At 44.8% G+C, this 24,147-nt stretch overlaps 1 protein-coding gene across 1 annotated transcript in view; it reads right to left on the bottom strand.

Moving 5' to 3' along the window:
- Positions 1-24,147, bottom strand: part of LOC120062167 (glutamate receptor 3-like) — a 129,252-nt gene that overhangs the window by 14,696 nt on the left and 90,409 nt on the right. Inside the window, exons 9-11 of the mRNA XM_039011973.1 lie at positions 22,661-23,034; positions 19,918-20,116; positions 672-919 (exon numbers count right to left, since the gene is read on the bottom strand). Coding sequence (XP_038867901.1) covers positions 672-919; positions 19,918-20,116; positions 22,661-23,034 — 821 coding nt within the window. The remainder of the gene's footprint in view (positions 1-671; positions 920-19,917; positions 20,117-22,660; positions 23,035-24,147) is intronic.

Genomic DNA, 24,147 nt, shown 5'->3' with positions numbered 1-24,147 from the left:
AGGACAGAAGGATAGGGCAGATGGACAGCACACATGACAGAAGGGCAGGACAGAAGAACATAAGAACAGGACAGAAAGAAAGAAGCACAGGGCAGAAGGACAGTACACATGACAGAAGGACATGACAGAAGAACAGAAGGACAGGACAGAAGAACAGGACAGAAAGAAAGAAGCACAGGGCAGAAGGACAGGAAAGAAGCCCAGGACAAAAGGACAGTACACAGGACAGAAGGCCAGGACAAAAGGACAGTACACAGGACAGAAGGCCAGGACAAAAGGACAGTACACAGGACAGAAGGCCAGGACAAAAGGACAGTACACAGGACAGAAGGCCAGGACAAAAGGACAGGCCAGAAGGAAAGATAGAGTAAAAATAGAGTAAGAGAGACAAAGGTAAAATGGTTGTTAAACTGCAAAACTCTTAGCTACACCCTGGAATGGATTCCCCTTTGGTTTAGGAACAACATTAACATGTATATAAACATCCATAATAACAATTATAAATCAACCTAGATATCCAAGAACAATAAAAAATATGATACCGTTACCTCTTTGTGTCCATTCCAAAACAATAAGGAAGAGAAGAATAAGAAGAAGGGCCAAACACAAGACATCAGGGTAGGTGGAATACTATAACAACAAGGAGAATATCGTTATATTATCCCACCCACCTTAATGCTGAGCCTTTGGGTGTGGCCACACCGTATCCTTTTGAGTCGAGGTTTCCGCCCACTTTCATGGTGTCACAGGGTTTCCTCTGCTCTATGTACTCGTTCATGGTGGACTCCAGGAGGAAAGCAAACTTGCCCTTGGACTTTCGTACCCGGGCCACCCCGTCTGGCGTGGTCTTGACAAACACTGAGGGTTCGGCCGATTTCATGTATGACCACATTTTCTCATAGACTGCTATTTTGGATCGCTGTTTAGACGGAGAGAGGGGGGGGGAAGAGGAGAAGAGGAAGCATTGATACATACATGTAGTGATGACCCAAATACAAATGTATACACCATTGAGAGAGAGAGAGAGAGAGAGAGAGAGGTGCAGTGAGAGGGAGAGAGGTACAGGGAGAGGGAGGGAGAGAGAGAGAGGACCCTGAACAATGAGAGAAACAGGAAGGAGTGATGCACAGAAACAAGAACCTTGCTATAGTACATTTCCGGCTCCCCTCTCTCCACTGGGATTCTCTGCCTCTGACCCTATTACAGGGGCTGAGTCACTGGCTTACTTGTGCTCTTCCATGCCGTCCCTAGGAGGGGTGCGTCACTTGAGTGGGTTGAGTCACAGACGTGATCTTCCTGTCCAGTTTTGCGCCCCCTCAGGCTCGCACCGTGGAGGAGATCTTCGTGGGATATACTCAGCCTTGTCTCAGGGTAGTAAGTTAGGGGTCTGTTGATATACCTCTAGTTTTGTGGGGGCTGTGCTTTGGCAAAGTGGATGGGGTTATATCTTGCCTGGTTGGCACTGTCCGAGGGTATCTTCGGACGGGGCCACAGTGTCCCCCGACCCCCCCCTGTCTCAGTCTCCAGTATCTACTCTGCAACAGTCTATGTGCCGGTGGGCTAGGGTCAGTCTGTTATATCTGGTGTCCTGTGTGAATTAAAGGATGCTCCCTCTAATTCTCTCTCTGTCCCTCCCTCCCCTCCCGGTGGACCTGATCCCTGGGATCATGCCTCAGGGCTACCTGGCCCCAGTCCACCTGGTTGTGCTGCTGCTCCAGTTTCAATTGTTCTGCCTGCGGTTAGGGAACCCTGACCTGTTCACCCAACCTACTACCTTGTCCCGGACCTGCTGTTTTCGACTCTTTCTCTCTCTCTACCGCACCTGCTGTCTCGACCTCTGAATGCTCGGCTTTGAAAAGCCAAGTGTTATTTACTCCTGATGTACTGACCTGTTGCACCTTTTACAACCACTGTGATTATTATTATTTGACCCTGCTGGTCATCTACGAACGTTTAAACATCTTGAATAGCAATCTAACAATGTTCTGTTATAATCTCCACGCGGCACAACCAGAAGACGACTGGTCGCCATTTAGAGCCTGGTTCCTCTCAAGGTTTCTTCCTAGGTTCCTGCCTTTCGAGGGAGTTTTACATATCACTGTACTTCTACATCTGCATTGCTTGCTGTTTGTGGTTTAAGGCTGGGTTTCTGTATAAGCACTTTGTGACATCCGCTGATGTAAAAATGGATTTATAAATGCATGTGATTGAAGTGAGAACCTTGCTAGAGTAACATCAGAAGGGGACATAGAGGAGAGTTTCCCAGTACGGTGCCTAGGGTTAGGCTTAGTATGCCTGCTATACAATCTGTAGGAGTGAAGAGAGGACTTCTAGCCATCTATAACAAGCAACAATTCAATTATTCAATGTCGCTGGATTCATTTTGGCAACACAGTTTCAAACTCCAAGCTTCTGAACCCTGGTCTGGGCCAAAGCAGAGACAGGTCTGCTGCCAAGTGGTGGTGTGTGTACCGTAGAGTGGATACTCTCACAAGTACACTGCAGGTTACATTTAGGAGGGTTAGTGCTATCTGGGATCCTTAGGGATTTGCCTACCCCCTAAACCCTAACCCTAATCTTAACCCCTACTCTTACCTTAACCATAAACATAGCCCTTTTCTAACTTAACCTTAAACCTTCAACATTTTAAAATGTAAACTTCAATGGAGTAGGGACATTCCAAGGATCCCGGATAGCAATTTAGGAGCTAGAGGATTACAAGGAAGTGGGCCAGTTGGCAATAGTCAATTGTACCAATGGGCCTATTGCCAATAGCCTACGTGTTCAGAGTATGACCAAGCTGTTGATATGGCAACACCAATCAGAGGCATTGTTCCAGTGGGGTCAAGGATCCCATTGTATGGGCTTCCCCAGAAGGGTCAGTTTAGGTACACATACTGAAACAGTCAAGGACTTAATTTTTCCAGATCAAAGATTTGAAGAGCATAAGGTGTAGTGTATTACTAATTGAAGCAGACATGTGTGGTAAGGCAGCACTTAGGTATAACAGTCATATTTCCTAAGAAGTCTTGAAGTTAAAGGAATCCTGAATAATGTCAAGGGAGACAAATACACTGTTAGTGACTGACATTCTCAGAGTTCTCAAGCAGAGTAAACAACACACCAACTCCACTAGTGAAGAAACAAATAGAGGCTGTGGAAAATGCAACAACAACAGCACACACACACACACACACACACACACACACACACACACACACACACACACACACACACACACACACACACACACACACACACACACACACACACACACACACACACACACACACACACACACACACACACACACACACACACACACACACATATATATATATATTGAGTCCTGTGGCTTTGTGAGCAGAGTGGGACTTGTCCATTCTAAACATCAGATAGACCCATCAATGTCCCTAATTAATATACTGCCCATCTCTGACCGTAAGGGATATTGCCTCCGACACATCACTGTTAATAAGCAAAAGCATTAACCTTCACTTAACGGAAGGCCCTACAGTAGTTGGCTCAGTGGGTTCCAATACAACCTGTTATGAGTCATCCATCATGTCACATCAGACCAGAGGGGTGAGGATCAGACCAGAGGGGTGAGGATCAGACCAGAGGGGTGAGGATCAGACCAGAGGGGTGAGGATCAGACCAGAGGGGTGAGGATCAGACCAGAGGGGTGAGGATCAGACCAGAGGGGTGAGGATCAGACCAGAGGGGTGAGGATCAGACCAGAGGGTTGAGGATCAGACCAGAGGGGTGAGGATCAGACCAGAGGGGTGAGGATCAGACCAGAGGGGTGAGGATCAGACCAGAGGGGCGCGGATCAGACCAGAGGGGCGCGGATCAGACCAGAGGGGTGAGGATCAGACCAGAGGGGTGAGGATCAGACCAGAGGGGTGAGGATCAGACCAGAGGGGTGAGGATCAGACCAGAGGGGCGCGGATCAGACCAGAGGGGCGCGGATCAGACCAGAGGGGTGAGGATCAGACCAGAGGGTTGAGGATCAGACCAGAGGGGTGAGGATCAGACCAGAGGGGTGAGGATCAGACCAGAGGGGCGAGGATCAGACCAGAGGGGTGCGGATCAGACCAGAGGGGTGAGGATCAGACCAGAGGGGTGAGGATCAGACCAGAGGGGCGAGGATCAGACCAGAGGGGTGAGGATCAGACCAGAGGGGTGAGGATCAGACCAGAGGGGTGAGGATCAGACCAGAGGGTTGAGGATCAGACCAGAGGGGTGAGGATCAGACCAGAGGGGTGAGGATCAGACCAGAGGGTTGAGGATCAGACCAGAGGGTTGAGGATCAGACCAGAGGGGTGAGGATCAGACCAGAGGGGTGAGGATCAGACCAGAGGGGTGAGGATCAGACCAGAGGGGTGAGGATCAGACCAGAGGGTTGAGGATCAGACCAGAGGGGTGAGGATCAGACCAGAGGGGTGAGGATCAGACCAGAGGGGTGAGGATCAGACCAGAGGGGTGAGGATCAGACCAGAGGGGTGAGGATCAGACCAGAGGGGTGAGGATCAGACCAGAGGGGTGAGGATCAGACCAGAGGGGTGAGGATCAGACCAGAGGGGTGAGGATCAGACCAGAGGGGTGAGGATCAGACCAGAAGGGCGCGGATCAGACCAGAGGGGCGAGGATCAGACCAGAGGGGCGCGGATCAGACCAGAGGGGTGAGGATCAGACCAGAGGGGTGAGGATCAGAACAGAGGGGTGAGGATCAGACCAGAGGGGTGAGGATCAGACCAGAGGGTTGAGGATCAGACCAGAGCGGTGAGGATCAGACCAGAGGGGTGAGGATCAGACCAGAGGGGTGAGGATCAGACCAGAGGGGCGAGGATCAGACCAGAGGGGTGAGGATCAGACCAGAGGGGTGAGGATCAGACCAGAGGGGTGAGGATCAGACCAGAGGGGTGAGGATCAGACCAGAGGGGTGAGGATCAGACCAGAGGGGTGAGGATCAGACCAGAGGGGTGCGGATCAGACCAGAGGGGTGAGGATCAGACCAGAGGGGTGAGGATCAGACCAGAGGGGTGAGGATCAGACCAGAGGGGTGAGGATCAGAACAGAGGGGTGAGGATCAGACCAGAGGGGTGAGGATCAGAACAGAGGGGTGAGGATCAGACCAGAGGGGTGAGGATCAGACCAGACAAAAACATAAAACAACATTAGAAGTCACCATGATGAATGAATATATTTCCCTGTCTCCACCTTTATGAAAAAAGCTTGAAGTTTGGGGATGTGAGGTGATCCCTGTTCTATGGTAATGCTAATATGGGTTAAAGTTAGTAATATAAATCAGTGGCATAGGAGTTGTGTTGTTTTGTGTAGACAATATAATTTATTTTGCGCTCCTAATTTGCATGAGCTAAAACATAGTTGGAAGGACATTATTGGTTGGTTTGAAGAACAACTTCTGGAAAGACTGAGTGCGACTAATCTGCCTGGCAGTTAACAGAGAAACAAAAGGCTATCAGTGTGTTTCTGTCGGAACGTGCATGTGTGTGTGAGAGAGTGTTTGTGTGTGTGTGAGCAAGTGTGTGTGTGTGTGTGTGTGTGAGCAAATGTGTGTGTATGAATGGCACCGGAGTGGATGGCTGCTGTTTTACGGGCTCCTAACCAACTGTGCTATTTTGTTCGTTTTTTCGCATTGTTTGTAACTTATTTTGTAACTTACTTTGTACATGATGTTGCTGCTAATTTCTTCTATGGCCCGAAAATAACTTCTGGACATCAAATCAGCAATTACTCACCTTGAACTGGACAAAGATTTTTTTCTATAACGAGTCCGACACGAAGGATATATCGCTTTCTCAGGAACGGGCCCAAATCCCCGTCATTTGCGTGAAGAAAAGACAGAGAGAAAGGGGACAGAGGTCGGGTTGCCTTCTGAGAATTCATAGGTGAGTGGGTAAACCACCACTACCATCTGTTCTATTGGCCAACGTGCAATCATTGGAAAGGAAACTGGATGATCTATGATCAAGACTATCCTACCAACGGGACATTAAAACTGTAATATCATGTTTCACAGAGTCTTGGATGAACGACGACATGGATAATATAGAGCTGGCTGGCTTCTCCGTGCATCGGCAGGACAGAGAAGCTACGTCTGGTAGGAAGAGGGGTGGGGGTGTGTGTCTATTTGTCAATAACAGCTGGTGCGCAATGTCTAATATTCAATAAGTCTTGAGGTATTGCTTGCCTGAGGTAGAGTACCTTGTGATAAGCTGTAGACCACGCTATCTACCAAGAGAGTTCTCATCTATATTATTCGTAGCCATCTATTTACCACCACAAACAGATCCTGGCACTAAGACCGCTTTCAACCAGCTGTATAAGGCCATAAGCACACAAGAAAATGCTCATCCAGAAGCGGCCCTCCTAGAGGCCGGGGACTTTAATGCAGGCAAACTTAAATCCGTTTTACCTCATTTCTACCAGCATGTCACATGTGCAACCAGAGGAAGAAAAACTCTAGACCACCTTGACTCCACACACAGAGACGCATACAAAGCTCTCCCTCGCCCTCCATTTGGCAAATCTGACCATAATTCTATCCTCCTGATTCCTGCTTACAAATGAAAACTAAAGCAGGAAGCACCAGTGACTCCCCCAATACAGAAGTGGTAAGATGTAATGGATGCTAAGCTACGGGACTGTTTTGCTAGTATAGACTGGAATATGTTCCGGGATTCATCCAATGGCATTGAGGAATATATCACCTCAGTTATTGGCTTCATCAATAAGTGCATCGGCGTCGTCGTCCCCACAGTGACCGTATGTACATATCCCAACCAGAAGCCATGGATTACAGGCAACATCCGCATCGAGCTAATTGCTAGAGCTGCTGCTTTCAAGGAGCGGGACACTAATCCGGACACTTACAGGAAATCCTGCTATGCCCTCAGATGAACCATCAAACAGGAAAAGCGTCAATACAGGATCGAGATTGAATCCTGCTACACCGGCTCTGACGCTCATCAGATGTGGCAGGACTTGAAACTATTACAGACTACAAAGGGAAACGCAGCCGCAAGCTGCCCAGTGACGCGAGCCTACCAGACAAGCTAAATTCCTTTTATTATCACTTCGAGGAAAGCAACACTGAATCATGCATGAGAGCACCAGCTGTTCCGTACAACTGTTTGATAACGCTCATGGTAGCCGATGTGAGCAAGATCTTTAAACAGGTCAACATTCACAAAGCCGCGGGGCCAGATGGATTACCAGGATGTGTAAACAAAGCATGCATGGACCAACTGGCAAGTGTCTTCACTGACATTTTCAATGTCTCCCTGACCGAGTCTGTAATACCTACACGTTTCAAGCCGACCACCATCGTCCCTTTGTCCAAGGAAGTGAAGGTAACCTGCCTAAATTATTTCTGCCCCATAGCACTCACGTCGGAAGCCATGAAGTGCTTTGAAAGGCTAGTCATTGCTCAAATAAACAGCATCATCCCGGATACTCTAGACCCACTCCAAATCGCATCCTGCCCCAACAGATCCACCGATGACACAATCTAAATCGCATTCCACACTGCCCTTTCCTACCTGGACAAAAGGAACACCTGGACAAAAGTCAATGAATTCTGTTCATTGACTACAACTCAGCGTTCAACACCATAGTGCCCTCAAAGCTCATCACTAAGCTAAGGACCCTGAGACTAAACACCTCCCTCTACAACTGGATCCTAGACTTCCTGATGTGCCGCCCCCAGGTGGTAAGGGTAAGCAACAACACATATGTCATGCTGATCCTCAACACTGGGGTCCCTCAGGGGTGTGTGCTTAGTCCCCTCCTGTATTCCCTGTTCACTCACAACTGCATGGCCAATCATGACTCCAACACCATCATTAAGTTCGCTGATGACACAACAGTGGTAGGCCTGATTACAAACAACAATGAGACAGCCAATAGGGAGGAGTTCAGAGACCTGGCAGTGTGGTTCCAGGACAACAACCTCTCCCTCTCTCTCTACAAACATATCTCCATTATCTCTCTACAGACATATCTCCATCTCACTACAGACATAGCTATATCCAGTAACATTCACCTTGTTGATCTGACGTAGCCTCTGGGATGAGGATACAATGACTTCAATTGAGGGATGGAGGGAGAAGGGTTGTGTGGAGGGAGTAAGGGATTGATGGAGAGAGGAAGGGATGGATGGAGAGTTGGAGGGAGGAAGGGATTTGTGGATGAATGGAGGGAGGGAGGACAGGATGGATGTAGGAAGGGATGGATGGAGGGTTGGAGGGACGAAAGGATGATGGAGGGATTAGGGATGGATGGAGGGTTGAAGGGAGGGAGGGATGATGGAAGGATTAGGGATGAAGGGATGGATGGAGGGTTGGAGGGACGAAAGGATGATGGAGGGATTAGGGATGAAGGGATGGAAGGAGGGTTGGAGGGAGGAAGGGATATGTGGAGGGTTGGAGGGACGAAGGGATGATGGAGGGATTGGGGATGAAGGGATGGATGGAGGGTTGGAGGGAGGAAGGGATGGAGGGAAGAAGGGATATGTGGAGGGTTGGAGGGACGAAAGGATGATGGAGGGATTAGGGATGAAGGGATGGATGGAGGATTGGAGGGAGGAAGGGACGTGTGGAGGGATGGAGGGAGGAAGATATGGATGGAGGGTTGGAGGGACGAAGGGATGTGTGGAGGGATTAGGGATGAATGGATGGATGGAGGGTTGGAAGGAGGAAGGGATGTGTGGCGGGATAGAGGGAAAAGGGGATGTGTGGAGGGATGGATGGAGTAAGGGATGGATGGAGGGTTGGAGGGAGGTAGGAACGGATGGAGGGAGTTAGGGATGGGTGGAAGGAGGGATGAGGAAAAGCTATCTGCAGTGCTCAGAAATGTAGGTTGGTCAAGCTTCTGCTTGCAGCAAGATTAGTCAGACACTTACACACCCTCCCCCAATCACTCCCCCACTCACTCACTCCCCCACTCACTCACTCCCCCACTCACTCACTCCCCCACTCCCCCACTCACTCACTCACTCACTCACTCACTCACTCACTCACTCACTCACTCACTCACTCACTCACTCACTCACTCACTATTCCTCCTTGCCTCACTATTCCTCCTTCCTTGCCTTGTGGGCTGGCCTGTCTCTCTCTACGGCCTGTTAGGCCGCATACAACTGAGGACTGATGCAATGAAAAGAACACAACTAAGGTGATGTGTGTGTGTGTGTGTGTGTGTGTGTGTGTGTGTGTGTGTGTGTGTGTGTGTGTGTGTGTGTGTGTGTGTGTGTGCATGCTTGCATGGGTGTGTGTGTGGATCATTTGTAAAAAATATCCTTTGAAGCTTTGCCACAGAAAAAGTCAATTTTCAAGCTGAATGTTGGTTGTTGTTTAAAAACCGAACTGAAGTAGCCACAGTGAACACTTAGTTCTATTTAAAACTCTACCTACACAGTGAACACTTAGTTCTATTTAAAACTCTACCTACACAGTGAACACTTAGTTCTATTTAAAACTCTACCTACACAGTGAACACTTAGTTCTATTTAAAACTCTACCTACACAGTGAACACTTAGTTCTATTGAAAACTCTACCTACACAGTGAACACTTAGTTCTATTCAAAACTCTACCTACACAGTGAACACTTAGTTCTATTCAAAACTCTACCTACAGAGTGAACACTTAGTTCTATTTAAAACTCTACCTACACAGTGAACACTTAGATATATTTAAAACTCTACCCACACAGTGAACACTTAGTTCTATTTAAAACTCTACCCACACAGTGAACACTTAGTTCTATTTAAAACTCTACCCAACCAGTGAACACTTAGTTCTATTTAAAACTCTACCCACACAGTGAACACTTAGTTCTATTTAAAACTCTACCCACACAGTGAACACTTAGTTCTATTTAAAACTCTACCTACACAGTGAACACTTAGATCTATTTAAAACTCTACCCACAGAGTGAACACTTAGTTCTATTTAAAACTCTACCCACACAGTGAACACTTAGTTCTATTTAAAACTCTACCCACAGAGTGAACACTTAGTTCTATTTAAAATGTCACCCACACAGTGAACACTTAGTTCTATTTAAAACTCTACCCACACAGTGAACACTTAGTTCTATTTAAAACTCTACCCACACAGTGAACACTTAGTTCTATTTAAAACTCTACCCAACCAGTGAACACTTAGTTCTATTTAAAACTCTACCCACACAGTGAACACTTAGTTCTATTTAAAACTCTACCCAACCAGTGAACACTTAGTTCTATTTAAAACTCTACCTACACAGTGAACACTTAGTTCTATTTAAAACTCTACCCACACAGTGAACACTTAGTTCTATTTAAAACTCTACCCAGACAGTGAACACTTAGTTCTATTTAAAACTCTACCCACACAGTGAACACTTAGTTCTATTTAAAACTCTACCCACACAGTGAACACTTAGTTCTATTTAAAACTCTACCCACACAGTGAACACTTAGTTCTATTTAAAACTCTACCCACACAGTGAACACTTAGTTCTATTTAAAACTCTACGCACACAGTGAACACTTAGTTCTCCTACCTGCATCATACTTTCAATTCCTTTCAGGGCATTTGTGTCATTCTTTCATTATTCAATAGTGTTAGGCAAGACTACCTGTATATATTTCATTATTCAATAGTGTTAGGCAAGACTACCTGTATATATTTCATTATTCAATAGTGTTAGGCAGGACTACCTGTATATATATTTCATTATTCAATAGTGTTAGGCAGGACTACCTGTATATATATTTCATTATTCAATAGTGTTAGGCAAGACTACCTGTATATATATTTCATTATTCAATAGTGTTAGGCAGGACTACCTGTGTATATATTTCATTATTCAATAGTGTTAGGCAAGACTACCTGTATATATTTCATTATTCAATAGTGTTAGGCAAGACTACCTGTATATATTTCATTATTCAATAGTGTTAGGCAAGACTACCTGTATATATTTCATTATTCAATAGTGTTAGGCAAGACTACCTGTATATATTTCATTATTCAATAGTGTTAGGCAAGACTACCTGTATATATTTCATTATTCAATAGTGTTAGGCAAGTGTACCTGTATATCTCCAGTATGCAGCAATGGCTTTACTTTGTCACTGAAGTTCACCACTCAAGGTCCAGAATACCAATTGGGATGTTCAGTGTAGGAATCCAATAGCTCACTCTCTCTCTCTCCCTCTCTCTCTCTCGCTGTCTCTCTGTCTGTCTGAAGTTAGACAGGACCCTCTGAGAGCCCGTCTTCCTTGGAGGTTATCTCTATCTCACACCAAGCCTGGCATTGCTTCTGTCAGGCTCTCCCTATATGCAACAAGCCTCTAATCTCTGTTGTAGGAGCTTCCCCTTCCCTTACCCAGCGCCATACCCAAACACACACTGACAAGAGCTGGGGGACTGGTGTTCATTGATGAGCAATGGAATGCAGTGGGCTACAGTCCAACCTTGTGTAGTTCTTTGCTTTAGAGTCTCTCTTTCTGGTTCAGGATACCTCTTTCCTCTCTTTCTCCTGTCCGTCCTCTCTCTCTCTCTTCCCCCTGTCCTCAACATCCTCACTAAGGTTCTGGCCACTGCCCAGCCTGGGTGAAAACGCGCTTTGGTGATGAAATTACACTTCCTTATGTTAGAAAATGCATTTTAACAAGACAAATATGATTCTTTATGTTCTGAATCTATGGTGGAGTCTTTCTCTAACATCAATCACACTAGAATCAAAATACATCCAAGCGCTGCGGCTTTCTCGCCACAACTGTTGAGGATTTTACACGTTGTGGTCGTTGTCTTCAAAGATGTTAGCGGGACAAAATGAATTCAATGTAAAAGGATTTGAAAATATAAAGCCTGCGGGCCAGGAATTTCGCATTAATTTGAAAAGCGAATATATATATTTTTTTAAATGTCTCAAAATTGATATCTATTGTTTCATGTCTTCCGGATTCTAGAAGAAAGATGTCAGTGGTGAGCTGTCAGCTAGCGTTACTTCTGGAACACCATCCAGCCTAGCTGGTGTTATAGAGGGCTACAGTAGTTGTGGTAGTATTTCATTGCGGACATACAGTGTCTTCAGAAAGTATTCACAACCCTTTGACATATTCCACATTTTGTGTTACAGCCTGAATTTAAAATGGATTAAATTGATTTTTTCTCTCACCCATCTACACACAATACCCTAAAATGACAAAGTGTTAAAACATGTTTTTAGGCATCTTTGCAAATGTGTTGAAAATAAAATACAGCAATATCTAATTTACATCAAGCTCGGTCAAGTTGGTTGGTGATCATTGCTAGACAGACATTTTCAAGTCTTGCCATAGATTTTCAAGCCAATTTAAGTCAAAACTGTAACTAGGCCACTCAGGGACATTCAATGTTGTCTTGGTAAGCAACTCCAGTGTATATTTTTCCTTGTGTTCTAGGTTATTTTCCTACTGAAATATGAATTTGTCTCCCACTGTCTGTTGGAAAGCAGACTGAACCAGGTTTTCCTCTAGGATTTTGCCTGTGCCATTCAGTGATGTGTTGGATTTGCCCCAAACATAACACTTTGTATTCAGGAAAAAAAGTTATTTTCTTTGCCAATTGTTTTTGTAGTTTTACTTTCATGCCTTATTGCAAACAGGGGGGTACTGTGGGGTACTGTGGGGTATTGTGTGTAGAGGCCAGTGACACAACATCTTAATTGAATCCATTTTAAATTCAGACTGTAACACAACAACATGTGGAAAAAGTCAATGGAATACTTTCCGAAGGCTCTGTAAACGTAGTCTCCCTTACCGTGGGTGGGGCGGCACTAGTGGCTAGAGCATTGGACTAGTAACCGAAAGGTTGCAAGATCGAATCCCCGAGCTGACAAGGTCAAAAAATCTGTCGTTCTGTTAACCCACTGTTCCTAGGCCGTCATTGAAAATAAGAATTTGTTCTTAACTAACTTGCCTAGTTAATACAAATAATGCATGTAACTGCTTTTCATGATTTAGACAAATGGTCTGGATTAAATGTACAACTAAATTGAGGAACTATAGGACATGGGTTACTTCATACATTGCTTTTGGGAGGCAATTTTCCCAATTAATTTTTTAAACACTTTTTTCTCTGGTCTCCATTGATTTAGCCACTGTGTTAAAAACGGCAATAACTTTTGAACGGGTTATGATAGAGGCAAGAGGTTTGGACCATTGGTTTTCTTAGACCGATTAGTCAATAGTTGTGTTTTCGATTGGACACCCAACCATATGTATTATGAGCTCTATTCGTATATTCTTAATCCATTCCTTTACTTAGATTTGTGTGTATTAGGTAGTAGTTGGGGAATTGTTAGATTACTTGTTAGACATTGCTACACTGTCGGAACTAGAAGCACAAGCATTTCGCTACACTCACAATAACATCTGCTAACCATGTGTATGTGACCAATACAATTTGATTTGATGTGTGAAAATAAATCCCTTCATATCACATCGTGTTTTATAATATAATGCATGGTCATAGTGCCTGCACTGCAGTAGCTGAGATGTGAAAATGATTTTTCACGCTTACAGTAGTAAAGTGCATTGGTGACTGCACTCTAGCTGTTGTCGGTTACCATTTAGAGTTCAGACTAAACTGGCAATAGCCTAGATCATGAGGTCTACTCAAGGTTTTAGATAATGCTCTTGGGAGTGTTCTTCTCTCTTTCTGTGTATATTACTATTGTGTTGAGGCTTTAGATAACGTATAAGCTGCTGAGAGTTACAGTTCTCTCCTTTGCTACACTCAGTGGGCTCTCGAGTGGCGCAGCGGTTCAAAGCACTGCATCTCAGTGTTAGAAGCGTCACTACAGACACCCTGGTTCGATTCCAGGCTCTATCACAACTGGCCGTGATTGGTAGTCCCATTTGCCGGCGCACAATTGGCCCAGCGTCGTCTGGGTTTGGCAGGTGTAGGTCGTCATTGTAAAGAAGAATTTGATATTAACTGACTTGCATAGTTAAATGATTATTTTTTAAATACATTGAGCAGTTAGTATTCCTATATTGTTCTGTGATAAAGGACAGGGCTGTGTACGGTTGACTTGTATATATGACAAATGGCACCCTATTCCCTATGTTGTACACAACTTTTAACCCTATGGGCCTTGGCCAAAAGTAGTGCACTACATAGGGGTTAGGGTAACATTTCAGACACAGTCTTTCATGATGTTAATCTTCCCAGGTAACGCAATACAAACATCAGTCCTCCTCATCACTCTAATAATCATCAATAAAGGTGTGATATAATGTCAATGATTCCGTGTCTATGGTTGTTTTGTTTGCTGCTGTATTACATTACATTTAGCCTCAGGAATTCATTAACTATACATACCCACCGAGCTCTATTCATTTAGCCTAAGGGATTCATTAACTATACATACCTGCCGAGCTCTATTCATTTAGCCTCAGGGATTCATTAACTATACATACCCGCCTTGCTCTATTCATTTAGCCTCAGGGATTCATTAACTATACATACCCGCCGAACTCTATTCATTTAGCCTCAGGGATTCATTAACTATACATACCCGCCTTGCTCTATTCATTTAGCCTCAGGGATTCATTAACTATACATACCCGCCGAGCTCTATTCATTTAGCCTCAGGGATTCATTAACTATACATACCCGCCGAACTCTATTCATTTAGCCTCAGGGATTCATTAACTATACATACCCGCCGAGCTCTATTCATTTTATGGACTTCAGCGTTATCGCCCCAACATACAACCATTCAATGAGCTGCAGAACAAATATGGCAGCAAAATATTTAGCTAAGCAGTGCCAGTTATTATTGTTGAAGGAGTACAACATGAAGCCAGCAGCCATCTGTCTCACTGAGGCTCCAGGTGCAGATAGAACAGACAGACTTGCTGGAGGGTAGGCACACTGAAGAGGAGAGGCTGGAGAGGGAGTGCCTAGACTGGGTAGGCTAGTCAGGGGAAGAGGCAGAGCCAGGAGTGGGTAGGGGTTTCTGGACATATGGAACAGACAGACTTGCTGGAGGCTATAAAGACTGAAGTGGAGATGCTGGAGAAGAGGCACAGCCAAGAGAGAAGAGAGATGACAGGTTAGTCTGGAGAAGAGACAGAGACAGGAGAGGAGAGATGGCAGGTTAGTCTGAAGAAGAGGAAGAGACAGGAAAGAGGAGAGATGACAGGTTAGTCTGAAGAAGAGGAAGAGACAGGAGAGAGGAGAGATGACAGGTTAGTCTGAAGAAGAGGAAGAGACAGGAAAGAGGAGAGATGACAGGTTAGTCTGAAGAAGAGCAAGAGACAGGAAAGAGAAGAGATTAGGGGCCAACAGCCCAGAACCCTGCAGCCATCCACTGGGCTCCACAGTCCTGTCTCTCCCACTCTCCCTTGCCAGCTGTCCCACTTGGTGAGAGGAGGAGCCATCAGGGCTTTTTGGATATACTAACTCTACACATTTTGGAAATTATTTTCTAAGTGGGTAATTATTTTCAAAATACATAAACTGTCTGCAGGACTACATGTACAGTGAATCTAGTTTGCTAGAGAGAGAGAGGAACTTGTAATGCTGAACACAAATAGTACCCCCCATGTTTTGCACATCATTCTCTGTCAATTTCAATTTATTTTGTAGCGCTCTCCATCCTTGCTGCATAATTTAGTTTATTAGCACAAATACAAAGACATTTTCTACACAGTTATAAAATGACAACAATATGTATGTGAAGTAAAAAAAATTACAAATAAAAAAAAATATCACACAAACAAAAGATAAAATAAACGCAAAATGGGTAAAATAACATAAAATCCCAGCAGAAAGTCTACTAGGGATGTACATCTGTGATGGACAGTAGCTGCCTCTTATACCATTTTTTAAAACAACGATGGGGATAGCTTGGCAAAATCTGACGGGAGTGAGATCCATATCACAGAGCCTCTGTTTGCATGTGGTTGATGTAGCTGTTGTCTGTTTCTTGTTGAGTAGTTGTGGAATTCATATGTGACGGTGAAATTGTTTTTGACGAAAGAGGGTCATTAATTATTTTAAAGAGTCGTTTTGAGCAACATGAAGATAAATCATTTGATAAATATTCAGCAGAACTAATAGTTTGAAAAGTGATGCTGAATTGATTCTAAAAGCGGCAGATAATGTTATTCTACAGAGTGTTTCTGCAGACGACAGACTGACAGGAGTGTAGTATGTTGTGGGCCGGCCCATGTAATTTGACCGTTTCTGATGGATGGGAAGATCATTGTGTGACAGAGACTAAGAGCAGTGCTTCTGTATAGAAGACATCTCATTTTGACATGTATCCCCGTATTTCTGGCGATCTTAGAGGTTATTGTCTTTGTGTGGTTTCCATGACAATTCATCATCAATTAAAATACCAAGGAAGTGTGTTGTGCAGGATTAATCAACAGGAATATTATCAATATGGACCCGATTGTAACGCTCGTCTTTAGGTGGAAGAGAGGAGGACCAAGGCGCAGCGTGGTGAATGTTCATGTCGAATTTTAATGATATCCAACAAAACAGAACACTGACAAAATAACAAATCGACGTGAACAGACCTGAACTTGAGAACATAAAACATGAATGCACGAACAGGTAGGAACAAACGAAAAAACGAACGAAACGAAACAGTACCGTGTGGTGAAACAAACACAGACACAGCAACAATCACCCACAAACAAACAGTGAGAACAGCCTACCTTAATATGGTTCTCAATCAGAGGAAACGTAAAACACCTGCCCCTGATTGAGAACCATATCAGGCTAATGCAATGAACCCAACATAGAAACACATAACATAGAATGCCCACCCAGCTCACGTCCTGACCAACTAAACAAGGCTAAACAAAGGAAATAAGGTCAGGAACGTGACACCGATAGAGTCTGGATATATAGTCTGGATATGTACTCTGGATAAATAGTCTGGATTGAATTCTCTGCTCTTTGGACTAGATAATTAAAATAAATGTTTTTAAGATTCAGTGACATTTTGTTGATTTTAAACCACTTTGTGATATTACACAGTTCATCATTAACATGAATAAGATCATTGAGATCTCTGTGACACTAAAACACGCTTGTATCATCACCAAACAATATCTGGGAGAGAACTTTGGATGCATACAAGTGGGAGTGAAAACGTGTCCACGCACACACGCACGCACACGCACACACTTATGCACACACACATTGGCACACACACAACTTGAGCCCATTAATCAGTGTTTTTCCCCTTGTCAGTCTCTCTCTCCAAGTTTTAATTAAAGTCCTGTGGAACAACGATACACACGTCATGTGTACTCTGAAGGCTCCGGCTGGAACTAGGACACTCATTATATGGAATAGGTGAAATCTGTCTGGGACTCCCCAACCAGGCCTCAGTAATTGTGTGTGTATGTGTATCAGTAAACACACACTCTTCTACAGTATTCCTTCTCTATGTTAGTCCCTGGCTGTGTCCAGTGTTCTGCATATCAAACAGAAGCTGTTCATGTGGTATGTTAAGATCAGTGTGGGAGTAGAGTCCGAGGGGGGGGGGGGTCGAGGGTGTGTGTGTTGGGGGAGGGGGGTGACTGGGAGTAGAGTCCGAGGGGGGGGTCGAGGGTGTGTGTGTGTTGGGGGAGGGGGGTGACTGGGAGTAGAGTCCGAGGGGGGGGTCGAGGGTGTGTGTGTTGGGGGAGGGGGGTGACTGGGAGTAGAGTCCGAGGGGGGGTCGAGGGTGTGTGTGTGTTGGGGGAGGGGGGTGACTGGGAGTAGAGTCCGAGGGGGGGGTCGAGGGTGTGTGTGTTGGGGGAGGGGGGTGACTGGGAGTAGAGTCCGAGGGGGGGTCGAGGGTGTGTGTGTGTTGGGGGAGGGGGGTGACTGGGAGTAGAGTCCGAGGGGGGGGGTCGAGGGTGTGTGTGTTGGGGGAGGGGGGTGACCTGGAGTAGAGTCCGAGGGGAGTTCGAGGGTGTGTGTGTTGGGGGAGGGGGGTGACTGGGAGTAGAGTCCGAGGGGGGGGTCGAGGGTGTGTGTGTTGGGGGAGGGGGGTGACTGGGAGTAGAGTCAGAGGGGGGTTCGAGGGTGTGTGTGTTGGGGGAGGGGGGGAGGTGACTGGGATGGATGAAATAGACCGTTAACCTGTGTAACTCGAACCTTAAATTAAGACCAAAAAGCGAATGTTTTTATTATTATATTTTTTTTTACAAAGAAGCGTCCCATCCACTAGAATGCCAAGCGGAAACCTGGTGGAAACCTGGTGGAAACCTGGTGGAAACCTAGTGGAAACCTGGCGGAAACCTGGCGGAAACCTGGCGGAAACCTGGCACCCCAATGGTGAAGCGTGGTGGTGGCGGCATGATGCTGTGTGGGTATTTTTGACCTACACGTTACATACACATTTGCTAATTTCCACTTCTCATAATAAGATATAAGGCTTTAGTAGACCCACTCTGCCTCTGTCTGCCTCTTCATTGTCTAAACAGTACCGGAGCTCTTAGACTACATCATAACATATTCCCATCATCACAACAATGTGATACAGTACACTGTTAGAAAAAAGGCTTCCAGAAGGGTTCTTCGGAGTTCCCCATAGGAGAAGCCTTTTTGGTTCCAGGTAGAATCATTTTGGGTTCCAGGTAGAACCCTCTGTAGAAACAGCTCTACATGGAATCTAAAAGGGCTCTACCTGGAACCAAAAAACCTTTTAGGTTCTAGATGGCACCTGTTCTAACCTAACTCCTCCACACTGGCACAATGTAGTGGCCACTTCTTGCAAGATGTCCATACTGTTTCAATTCACTTGCTCTAGTACCCACTCGTTCTCTTCACTGTTTGCCCTAGCTATATATTCCAGTATCACAGTGATGTGTTACAGTACATTGTAATCTAGCTCCTCCACTCTGGCACAAAGTGCTGTGTTGTATTGTGTGTACGCTGATAAGGGGATGGATGAACTCTCAGATGAGAATTTGGTTAATAAGTTATAACTTAATTGGCTCGTCGGTCCCTCTCTGCCAGCGGACATATGGCTTCCTTCCATCTCCTCTTCTCTGTTTGGCCTGGAGACCCATTATTCATCAGCTCCAATTTACCATGCAGCCACAGCCAGCTAATTAGGTTTGGTGAACTGACCCCTCTGCGTTACTGTAGGGCTGATGTGGACTCTCTGATTAGGCCTCTGTTTCATCACCTCAGAGAGAGTGTGTGTGTGTGTGTGTGTGTGTGTGTGTGTGTGTGTGTGTGTGTGTGTGTGTGTGTGTGTGTGTGTGTGTGTGTCTGTGTGTGTGCGTGTGCACGTCGTTAGCAATCAGACTTTCTGCTGACCAGACTAACTGTCTCAAGGTTGGACAAGGCCAGCAGAACCGAATCGCCGCTGCGTAAATTCACCGTTCAAGTGACGTCACAGCGTTTCAGGAAGAACTTTATGCGCTCCTCTGCTTCTCGACAGTTCTGATGAGCTGTTCTGAGGTTTGGATGGAGATACAGGGAGGCTTTTGTCAGAGATACAGTGTTAACGGCTGTACTGAAGGCTTTTCAGGGACTTGATGTCTGAGGTGACGCTAAGCCATAATAGCAATATAGACTCACATGATATCAGACCAAAACAAAAGCTTTTTACAATGTTTTTTTTCTCACAGTACTTGCCGATTGACCATTTGTACTAAAACTAGCCGACCAGTCAGTTGTACCGAGTTACCAGCAGTAATTGCTGAAGGTCAAATCCTAACTTTCACTTAAGTCATGCATTGATGTCAATGGGAGAATAAGTGAAAATGTGACTTTAAGTGGAAGATAGGATTGGTCCCTGAATGACCACTTTCCCTAGATGATCAACCCGGTGTACCAACTAGCTGATGGACCAGTTGTTAGCCACAAGATTTCAGTGTTTCCTTACTCACCCTGAAGAACTCCTTGGTGGAACCAGCATCTAGAGTTCCGTAGGCGATCTCAGTCTGTTTAGCCAGGTCCTCAGCACTCTCTATGGGGGAGACCATCCTCTCCACTGTGAGGAAAGCAGCCAGGTTGGCCGTATAGGACGAGATGATGATGAGAGTGAAAAACCACCACACGCCCCCTACTATTCTCCCTGATAGGGACCTGAGAGATAGAGATACAGAGACAGAGAGAGATAGGGGGGAGGGGATGAGAGAGAGAGAGAGGGAGAGGGGGAGAGAGGGGGGAGAGAGAGAGGGGGTAGGATGAAACAAAGAGAGAGGGAGGGAGAGGGGAGTAGGAAACAGAGAGAGGGAGAGGGGGGAGAGAGAGAGGGGAGAGGGGGTAGGACGAAACAGAGAGAGAGGGAGAGAGAAAGAGGGAGAGAGAGAGGAAACAGAGGAAGGAAACAGAGGGAGAGGGAAGGAAACAGAGGGAGAGGGAGAGGAGGTAGGATGAAACAGAGAGAGGGGCAAGGAAACAGAGGGAGAGGGAAATAGAGAGGGAAGGAAATAGAGGGAGAGGGAGGTAGAGAGGGAGCATTAGCGACACATTAGAGAGAGGTGCCATTACCAGAGCTTGTAAACCCAGCTGGTGTCTGTCCATTCCATATAGTAGGAGATAATGACAGTAAATACACTACAGGTGATGCACCATTGCATCTAAAGCTACAGACTCAGCTCACTGGAACATCATCTGTACCTTGGTTAGCCTAGCTAGAAAAACCTAAAGCTGAGTCAGTATATTCAAATAGTATATTCCCCTCCCCAACACACACACCCTTGAACCCCCCTCGGACTCTACTCCCAGTCACCCCTCCTCCTCCAACACAGACACCCTTGAACCCCCCTCGGACTCTACTCCCAGTCACCCCTCCTCCCCCAACACACACACCCTCGGACCCCCCTCCCCCAACACACACACCCTTGACCCCCCCCCCCCCCCTCGGACTCTACTCCCACACGGATCTTAACATATTGGAGCTATATTACAGCTATATTTTTGCTACATTGGAGCTATATAGGCTACACTGGGGCAGCAGCGTAGCCTAGTGGTTAGAGCGTTGGACTAGTAACCGAAAAGTTACAAGATCAAATCCCCGAGCTGACAAGGTACAAATCTGTCGTTCTGCCCCCGAACAAGGAAATTAACCCACTGTTCCTCGGCCGTCATTGAAAATAAGAATTTGTTCTTAACTGACTTGCCTAGTTAAATAAAGAAAAAGAAAAAATATTAGAGCTATGTTGGAGATATATTACAGCTATATTGGAGCTACATTTTACAGCTATTTTAGAGTTATATTGGAACTATATTACAGCTATATTGGAGCTATATTAGAGCTATATTACAGTTATATTGGAGCTATATTAGAGCTATATTGGAGCTATATTAGAGCTAGATTGGAGTTATATTAGAGCTATATTAGAGCTATATTAGAGCTATATTGGAGCTATATTGGAGCTATATTGGAGCTATATTAGAGCTATATTAGAGCTATATTACAGTTATATTGGAGCTATATTGGAGCTAAATTAGAGCTATTTTAGAGCTATTTTGGAGCTATATTAGAGATATTTTGGAGCTATATTGGAGCAATTTTACAGCTATATTGGATCTATATTAGAGCTATATTGGAACTAAATTGGAGCTAAATTAGAGCTATTTTAGAACTATATTGGAGCTATATTTTACAGCTATGTTGGAGCTATATTACAGCTATATTGGAGCTATATTACAGCTATATTGGAGCTATATTAGAGCTATATTGGAGCTACTTTACAGCTATTTTAGAGCTATGTTGGAGCTATTTTACAGCTATTTTACAGCTATATTAGAGCTATATTGGACCTATTTTGCAGCTATTTTAGAGCTATAGTAAAGCTATATTAGAGCTTTATTACAGCTATATTGGAGCTATATTACATATATTTTACAGGTATATTGGAGCTATATTGGAGATATTTTACAGCTATATTGGATCTATTTTGGAGCACCGGCAAGTAGCCTATTGTATTCTATTGAAGAGAAGAAGCACACGATTCCAATCTACATATGGTATTTTTACATTAGATCCACCCCATGGTATTTTTACATTAGATCCACCCCATGGTATTTTTACATCAGATCCACCCCATGGTATTTTTACATCAGATCCACCCCATGGTATTTTTACATCAGATCCACCCCATGGTATTTTTACATCAGATCCACCCCATGGTATTTTTACATCAGATCCACCCCATGGTATTTTTACATCAGATCCACCCCATGGTATTTTTACATCAGATCCACCCCATGGTATTTTTACATCAGATCCACCCCATGGTATTTTTACATTAGATCAACACCATGGCATTTCCATCCAGGTCAACCGTGATACAAGTCACTATTGGACGTCCATCCATGTCTGAGGACATCGGGAGATGAAGTAGAAACCGGACACTAGGGGGCAACAGTGAGCGGTGTTACCTTCAAGTAGGTTTCGGTTTTGCTACGGTGTTGTGGACGGGGATGGCAGATGGGTGTAAGCATCTGATTCAAAAGATTGCATGTTCGAATCCAGGGGAAAGTAATTGACGTTTGAGAAACATGGATGAATGTTTAATTATGACGTGAGACTGTGAGAGCTGGTAGTGTATTACTACTCCATTGTATTTTTAGGTCAGACCTACGGTGCCCGTTTCATTTCTAGATCAGATCGTTTCCTACCTGGGTGATATCTCACATCCTTGTTGCATGAAGGCTCCCAGAGAGAACCACAGAGAGTTGAAGATGCCAAAGTCGTTGGGAGGATCTGGAGGTGTCTGGGGGTCTTTGGTCTCATCCTGTTCATCCAGGTTCCACTCATAAGGGCTGAAGCGGCTGACCAGGAACAGGACCACACTCACACCGATGTAGGCGAACACGATACACATCCATATCTCATAGGCCAGCGGGTCCAGGAAGGAGAAGACACCAGGTTTAGACTTCTGGGGTTTCTTGATCATAATGGAGATGCCCAGAGACATGAAGGGCTTGGAGAAGTCGATCACCTCCTCACGAACCAGGGTTATGGTGAGAGGTGCCACAGCTATATCTGCTCTCTGGAAACAGGGACACGTAGAGTGGGTTAGTTTGGTTCCAGCTGAGATATGTTTTTTTATCTAGATATTATGTATCACTGTTGCTGGATTCAGACTAACCTATGACCTGAGGTAGAATGAAATGAAAATAAGTTTGTTAAATGAAGCTCCTTATATAACTTATGGACAGTTTTCAAGAGTTTCTTCAAATATTGGCCTACGGTTCTGCTTATATTCTCAAAGCGGACAAAACAAAACATCATGAAGAGGAAAAGCTTGAACAGTCTGTGCCTCAGGATGCTTTTAGTCAACACAACAACAACATCAAAGAAATATGAAGAATGTGTAGAATGTGTACTACATTGAGTTCTACAGAGTCTCAACAAATATTTCCACAATCAGAGAAGAGAGGGAGGAAAAAAAGCAAAAAGATTTTCAAACATTTCATGTTCACCTTTCCCAAAAAGATTTCTAGACACAGATTGGGCATAACTAGCAACACATAAATGGGTGTATGAGTCAGATGTGAAATATGTAGCACCCCATGGTGCAGTGGCTACCCCTGTCTAGTTAGTTTAAATCTTTCAGACTGTGGGAGACTGATGGGCTCTAACCAGGAGGGATGCTAAGAACAGGCTGGAAACTTTGCAGGTGTACGAATAAAAACGTATATTTCAGAAATCCTTTTCCGTTTATCTTCAGCTCATGAAACTCACCGTTAGTGTCAATAAATCCTAACATAATTTGCATATACATAGTTAATTAAAGGGAATAAGTTATTTATTTGTAACGCAGGCAGGGGAAATATCCCCCAAAACAAGCATATGTCCTGTTTCCCAAATGGTAGCCTATTCCCTATGGGCCCTGTCCAAAGTGGTGCACAGGTAGGGAATAGGGTGCCATTTGGGATGTAGCCAAGGCATTTCAGGACAGATGAATAATAGTTGCTGATCATCTTTCTGTAGCACAACAGTAAATATATACACCAGTGTAACTGTTATGTAGATGTGTCTAACAGTATAAAACAGCTCTGATTTAAATTACAGCCTTTCAAGTGGTTATTGTGGGAGAAACACAGTAACCCAATCCTGTGTGAAGAAACCCCTCCACTTCAGCATTCCTCCCTTCCTCCCA

The sequence above is a fragment of the Salvelinus namaycush genome, chromosome 17 (genome assembly GCF_016432855.1).
Source record: "Salvelinus namaycush isolate Seneca chromosome 17, SaNama_1.0, whole genome shotgun sequence".
Taxonomy (NCBI): Eukaryota; Metazoa; Chordata; class Actinopteri; order Salmoniformes; family Salmonidae; genus Salvelinus; species Salvelinus namaycush.
Note: the sequence above shows the minus strand (reverse complement) of the source record. Positions and strands in the feature narration are given on the sequence as shown.